This window comes from Electrona antarctica, assembly GCF_951216825.1.
Source record: "Electrona antarctica genome assembly, chromosome: 2".
Classification (NCBI taxonomy): domain Eukaryota; kingdom Metazoa; phylum Chordata; class Actinopteri; order Myctophiformes; family Myctophidae; genus Electrona; species Electrona antarctica.
In genome coordinates this window covers 35,202,310-35,209,809 of record NC_136807.1, presented here as the reverse complement: position 1 = coordinate 35,209,809, position 7,500 = coordinate 35,202,310, and the positions used below count along the sequence as shown (strand labels likewise).

Below are 7,500 nucleotides of genomic sequence, written 5' to 3'. Positions count from 1 at the left end.
GAGTGTAAACCAGTGGGTGAAATTTGTTTTCGTGCAAGCATCAGTTCCGTACATACTGATATGTAGAATGGAGATAATGGAGTGTGTGTGCGTGCGTGCGTGCGTGCGTGCGTGCGTGCGTGCGTGCGTGCGTGCGTGCGTGCGTGCACTGTGCATCAACATTAGACTGAGCTGAGATTGCAAGGGAAGACTGCATGTCTCCCTGCTGTGGACTATTCTGTTTCTCACTCAAAAATGTTACCATAGACAAAGTGCATTGTTGTCTTTACTGTGAAAGCGAGGTTTTACCATCTAAACTCAATCTCTCCATGTGGTTTCCAGGCAATCATGCTCCTCACTGTATACAACATCGTGGTCATGAACAGGTAGCTGAAACCATGTCCCACATCCTAAATGGGTGCCATGTACAGTGGGGTTCCCTTCGTTTTTGCCTGTATACAGCAGACTCTACATAAGTAGGCATGACAGAATAGTGCATTTGATATCAAAAGATATCTCTTCCGTTTCAGGTCCTCCATCATAAGCATTCTACTGTGAAGCCAAGCCATGTTTAGCCTGTGTAATGATGATTCTGTGTTCTCTAACATTTCAGTTACCCTTCCCTGATGTCATTGTTGTTAACGAAAACCATAGGGAGGTACTGTTCGAGGTTGTTCGAGGTTGGCTGTACCTTTGACTACAGCTTAGAGGAAGCCTTCCTATAAAGGTGCTAAAATATCATCAGCTAGAGCAGACCATCTCACAGCTAGGCTACAGATGTAAACTTTAGTTTTGTATCTTTGGTAGCCTATAGGCAATGTGCACAAGTTGGTTGTGAGGGGCCTTCAAATGGCTGGCCTCTCCAAGAGGAAGGCCAACCACTTAGCAAGGTAGTGCTCAGCTATTATAGGAAGCCGCTCAATTTGGAGGAGGCGTTGTTGACTTAACCCATAATATGACTGTTGTCTGCTGTGTTTGACAAGTAGCAATGTTCTGTGTTTTCCTACTATCTGGCCGCACTTGGCAGTGTTTATGTCCTTTGTACAAGGCATTCACACCAAACACACAGGTATAGTTATAAAATAACATACAGTGTGCATGTACAAAAGCAGGTTTGCCTACTAGTGTCTGTGCACTTACATTTTGGTTTACCCATACTTGCTGTAAACCAAATTGCCCCCCGGGGACACTAATAAAGAACTTGAACTTGAACATAAGTGAATATGGACTCTTGCTGCTGTGGTCATAATTCTCGATCTGCTCATCACTTCTCTCTCTCTCTCTCACACACACTGTGATCTGGCTCTTGCAGTCAGAGGCAGGTGGGTTTGTGTCTCAAAGGGAGCGTGTTATACTGTGAGCTGCGTGCGTGCGTGCGTGCGTGCGTGCGTGCGTGCGTGCGTGCGTGCGTGCGTGCGTGCGTGCGTGCGTGCGCGCGTGCGTGCGTGCGTTTCAACAAATAGGAAATATATATAACTTGATGAATACACAGGATCACACAATAGACCTCAGGGCTTTGTTGTGTTATCTTTTTAGCACTATCTGCAAACTGTTAATAAAGTATTCAATCAATCAATCAATCATTCAATCAGTAAATGAGCAAACAGGATATACACTAGAATATACATTTACGGCACATAAGGATGAGCAACATATACCTCGTTGTCGCATTGAAGTGCTATTCCAAACTCCATTTCCATACTGTATACAGGTATATATATGCTAGTCTGAGTTCATACAATATTTGTGTATACGCTTATACGTTTATTTAGATGTTCTACACTTAATAAAATGTTATAACCGTGTTATAACTTTTATTACCTTATAGTATACCATTATGTGTTACCGTATGTAACATTTCACTGCCAGATATACATGTGCATGTGACAAAAAATAAATAGGCCACATTTGAAAGTTGAATCTACTCACCATGTCCACTTTGTTGCGCCTCCACAGGTCAGGGATGTCCATGAACTGTTTCAGCATTCCATGGAGGTTCACATAGATGATGGCTGCCAACACCGCCTGCACCACACACACACTACAGTACTGTAACAATAACATACATGATGGCTGCACCACACACACACTACAGTACTGTAACAATAACATACATGATGGCTGCCAACACCACACACACACTACAGTACTGTAACAATAACATAGATGATGGCTGCCAACACCACACACACACTACAGTACTGTAACAATAACATACATGATGGCTGCCAACACCACACACACACTACAGTACTGTAACAATAACATAGATGATGGCTGCCAACACCACACACACACTACAGTACTGTAACAATAACATACATGATGGCTGCCAACACCGCCTGCACCACACACACACTACAGTACTGTAACAATAACATACATGATGGCTGCACCACACACACACTACAGTACTGTAACAATAACATACATGATGGCTGCCAACACCGCCTGCACCACACACACACTACAGTACTGTAACAATAACATACATGATGGCTGCACCACACACACACTACAGTACTGTAACAATAACATACATGATGGCTGCCAACACCACACACACACTACAGTACTGTAACAATAACATACATGATGGCTGCCGACACCACACACACACTACAGTACTGTAACAATAACATACATGATGGCTGCCAACACCACACACACACTACAGTACTGTAACAATAACATACATGATGGCTGCCAACACCACACACACACTACAGTACTGTAACAATAACATACATGATGGCTGCACCACACACACACTACAGTACTGTAACAATAACATACATGATGGCTGCCAACACCACACACACACTACAGTACTGTAACAATAACATACATGATGGCTGCACCACACACACTACAGTACTGTAACAATAACATACATGATGGCTGCCAACACCACACACACACTACAGTACTGTAACAATAACATACATGATGGCTGCCAACACCACACACACACTACAGTACTGTAACAATAACATACATGATGGCTGCACCACACACACTACAGTACTGTAACAATAACATACATGATGGCTGCCAACACCACACACACACTACAGTACTGTAACAATAACATACATGATGGCTGCACCACACACACACTACAGTACTGTAACAACCTATTATACAATTGAAAAGGTGTGCCCAAAACGCTGTTCGCAACCCAGGAAAAAAAGGCACCAGCTACTACGTCACTCCAAGAGTGTCTGACACACTGCAACACACACTGCAATAACCCACTAAACACACTAACACGTCACAGACTTACCCTCCGCGTCGACCCATGGCTATCTCCTCATGTCGCGCAGCACGGCCCCACTCAACACCACCCGCGTAAAAATTGTCATCGCACTGCCACTAAAGCCGCCTCCCGTCCAGACTCACAAACAATATCAATATCAATAATAAACACAAACACGCCACAAGCACCGACACCCCCGCCTAATTTGTTGCCACGTCTATGAAAACAAGCACAGAAACAATGCCATTCAACACGCTACTTACACACACTACCACTCGCTTACAATACGCGGACCTGGCAACACTACATCCCCTTTCCCATTTGCTCAAAGCCAACCACGTGACCCACGAGAGCTTTTATGTTTCTGCAACACCGGAAGTTACACGCTACACACACACACATTAGAAGAACAACACGAACACAACACTACACACTCACACACACACACACGGGCCACTGTTGCCAGGTCTATGAAAACAGGCCCAGAAACAAGCAAACAGACCCAGAAACAAAGCCTTTCACCACGCTACTTACACACACTACAACTCGCTTACAATTCACGACCCTGGCAACATTGTTCCCCGTCTTCCACAACACACACAGTCCCACACAGACACACACACACTGATTCGGACTTGGATGGACAGCGGCGCGATTACATAAATACACCGTTTAATTCATGCAAACACGACAATTGCACCACCAGTTTCATTAATGTAAACACGACAATTGCGCGACCCGTTTAAGTCATGGAAACATGACAACTGCGACGCACCGAGGCGCATGGATTCTGTGTGTGTGTGTGCGTGCGGGGTGCCTCTGCATTGGAGTGTTTATGTCAGTCAGCGATGCGATCCGTTGTTATTCAGCCAGGAAAACAATCTAAACATTATATACTAACGTCAGCATCGGGCAGATTAACACACACAAGCGTTATTAGTTGAGTTTTCTTATTGAACTGCCTCTGAATTGTAACGGTGTGTTTATGTCAGTCAGCGATGCGATCCGTACCAGCACCATATGCACGGACTGGAGAGAGGCGAAGTGTTTCTCTCCCTTCGGCTCATGTAGCCCTCATTGGAACTACAAATATTGTTCCCGAACAAACAATGTGGGGTCACTGCAATCCGCAATCCAAAATATTGTAGCCCTACTATAATGCAGTCAAGGTCCCCCAAAAAATATACTACAGTATGTTCTGCTCCATTCTCAACAGCTTTTGGTTTCCAAAAACAGTAATTTATTGTAAGCAAACAAAAACAGTAAACAGCAGTTTCATGTCTGCTTATTTTCATTTACATTAATTTCTTTTGATGTGAAAAAACAACAAATAATAATAATACCCATCCGTTACTACATGTCAAGGGCACAATACTGGAGTGGAGTCTGTCAAATCCCGCTATTTCCTTCTTCCCATTGCGCTGCCAACGGAACTAGGATTCGCCGCCCAAAGGGCGGCGAAATTCTAGTAACATACATGATGGCTGCACCACACACACACTACAGTACTGTAACAACAAGTAAGACGCGTGAACGCGGGAAGCGAACGCAGCTCGTAAATTGCAATAACAACAATTAGAATAAATTACGTACTTTTTTAAGGTTTTTTTTAAGTTCTCTTTTTTTATATATATATTATTTTATTTTTTTAAAGTTCTTTTTTTAGTGTGTGTGTGCATGCGTGTGTGTGTTTTTTTTAAAGTTTTTTCTTTTTATGTTTTGTGTGTGTGTGTGTGTGTGTTTTGTGTGTGATACAGCTGCTCCCTCTGGTGGCGGGCCGGTGGTGTTACAGCGTGACACACAGAAAGACAGACACACAGACAAATGAAATGAAATGAAATGAAATGATTACTATATTTACCCAGGGTATCTGGGCTAAGCTCAAGAACTTGTTTCCAGCCAGGCCCTGCTCATAGAACACATTTCATCGTAGTGGTTCAATGCCTTGTTCAAGGGCACTTCAGCGGTGGTAATTTTAACGTGTCGGACGGCTGATTCGAACTAGGAACCTTCCGGTATCAAGACCGCGCCGCTATCCGTTCGGCCACCGCTGCCACGACAGACAGTTTAGGCCATCTTCTATAGTTTTTTTTTTATTATATTAGTTTTATTAGGTTTTTTATAGACATGACATACAGGACATACATAACAATGACACATACACCAGACTAGACAATGTATAAAACGAGTGGCAAACCTATCGTGATAAGATAACGGGCTATGAACACAACAATCATAAGACATCAACAAGAGTACAGCAGCAGGGCATACAGAACATAATCAACAAGAGAGCACAGCAACAGGGCAAACAGGCCAGCGGTTACACAGCAGAGTCAAGGTGAGTTGTAATAGGGCCCCATATATATTCAAATGTTGCTATGCTATCTTGGCCGTTGCATCGCAACCTCTCCAAATGTATCAATGATATAAATTCATTGAGCCATTTAGAGAAACAGGGCACAATGGGTGTCCTCCATTCAGCCAATATAATTCGTTTGGCTACCAATGTACCGAGCATCAGCGTCTGCTGTGTAGTGTATGGAAGCGCGAGGGAGGCATCAGAGCAGCCGAAGAGGGCAGCTAGAACATCAGGAACAATGTTAATACGGTATACTCTTGAGTACCATGCAAAAATATTTTTCCAAAAAAAGATAATCTTTGGACAGGACCAGAAAGTGTGGCCCAGAGTGCCCTTGAAGATGTTGCATCTACCACATATGTCAGAAACAGCTGAGTACATTTTGTTCATTTTGACTTTTGAGTAATGTAGTCTATGGATGACTTTAAACTGGATGAGTTGTAATCTAGAGTTGACTGAACCAGAATGGATCCTCCTTAACCCCTCGCTCCATATCTCATCTGACAGCTCCAGGCCAATATCCTCCTCCCAGGCAGCCTTTATATGGTTTGTTGATGGGATAGATAGTTTGGAGAATAGTGAGACAAATTTTGAGACAAGTTGTTTGGAGTTGGGATGTTGTTTCAATAGCGCATGTAAACAGTGATCCTGAGGTAAATTTAGAAAATTATGAAATTGATTTTGAGAAAAATGTCTAACTTGTAAATAGCGGAAAAAATGGGAGTGTGGGAGAGAGAATACTTCTTTCAGCTCAGAAAATGATGCAAATTGATTGTCTATATATAGATCTGAAAATTTGGTCAGGCCCTTGTCCTTCCAAAGAGCAAAGGCTGCATCTGTCTGAGATGGAATGAAGTTGTGATTATAACATATAGGAGAGTGTACAGAGAGATTTGGAACTGAAAGTACCTTCTTTACTTGTTTCAAGATTTTAATTGAGTTTCTCAGTACGAAATTGTCTTCCAATAGATGCGCTGGCAACTCTTTTGAGGAGAACAGGAGAGCTGAAAGAGAGCTGCCCTTCACTGCCTGGGATTCAAACTGGAGCCATTTAGGAGTGTCTGCAGATGATTGAGGGAGCTGGTCTTGCCAATAAATTAAAGCTCTGAGATTGGTGGCCCAGTAGTAGTGTTGAAACACAGGGAGGGAAAGCCCCCCCATTTGTTTGGGTTTCTGTAGGTGATTTTTTGAGATACGGTTAGATTTGTAACCCCAAATAAAAGACATTATTATTGAGTCGATGTTTTTAAAGAAATTAGATGCGAGCTTGATTGGGATGTTTTGAAATAAATACATAAACCTGGGGAGAGAAACCATCTTGATCGCGTTCACGCGCCCTATCATTGATAGCGGCAGGGTTCTCCAATGTTCGATATCTGTTTTAAGTTTCTCTAATAGAGGAATAAAGTTATATTTAAAGAGCAACTTTGGCTTCACTGGGATGGATAAACCCAGGTATGTAAACTGTTCTGTAGCGATCTTAAACGGGAGGGAGTCAAGATATGACTGCTCCAAATTATCAGTGAGAGGAATAAATGCGCTTTTTTGCCAGTTGATAGAGTAGCCCGACAGTTTACCGAAACATTTAATTAAGGAGAGAAGCGGAGGGAGTGATGAGGCTGGATCCATCATAAAAATTAATAAATCATCGGCGTAAAGCGATAATTTACATTCCACGCTCCCAATAGTTATTCCTTTGATGTCAAGATGCTTTCTTATACAAATAGCAAGCGGTTCAAGCATTAAATTGAACAGAAGAGAGCTCGTGCAACAACCCTGCCGCGTACCGCGTTGCAACCTAAATGATAATGATTTATTACCGTTAGTCAAAATGGAGGAGGTGAGGGCTGCATAGAGCATCTTGATCAAATTCAAAAATGAGTCACCGAATCCATAATGTCTT

General features: G+C 42.7%; 1 protein-coding gene across 4 annotated transcripts in view; it reads right to left on the bottom strand.

Annotated features, from left to right (window-relative positions):
* The window catches only part of slc26a6.2 (solute carrier family 26 member 6, tandem duplicate 2), a 43,250-nt gene that overhangs the window by 15,823 nt on the left and 19,927 nt on the right, over nucleotides 1-7,500 (bottom strand). For all 4 annotated transcript variants that reach the window (XM_079490485.1, XM_079490486.1, XM_079490488.1 and 1 more), the window contains exon 12: nucleotides 1,909-2,004. In XM_079490485.1, the coding sequence (XP_079346611.1) occupies nucleotides 1,909-2,004 (96 nt within the window). The remainder of the gene's footprint in view (nucleotides 1-1,908; nucleotides 2,005-7,500) is intronic.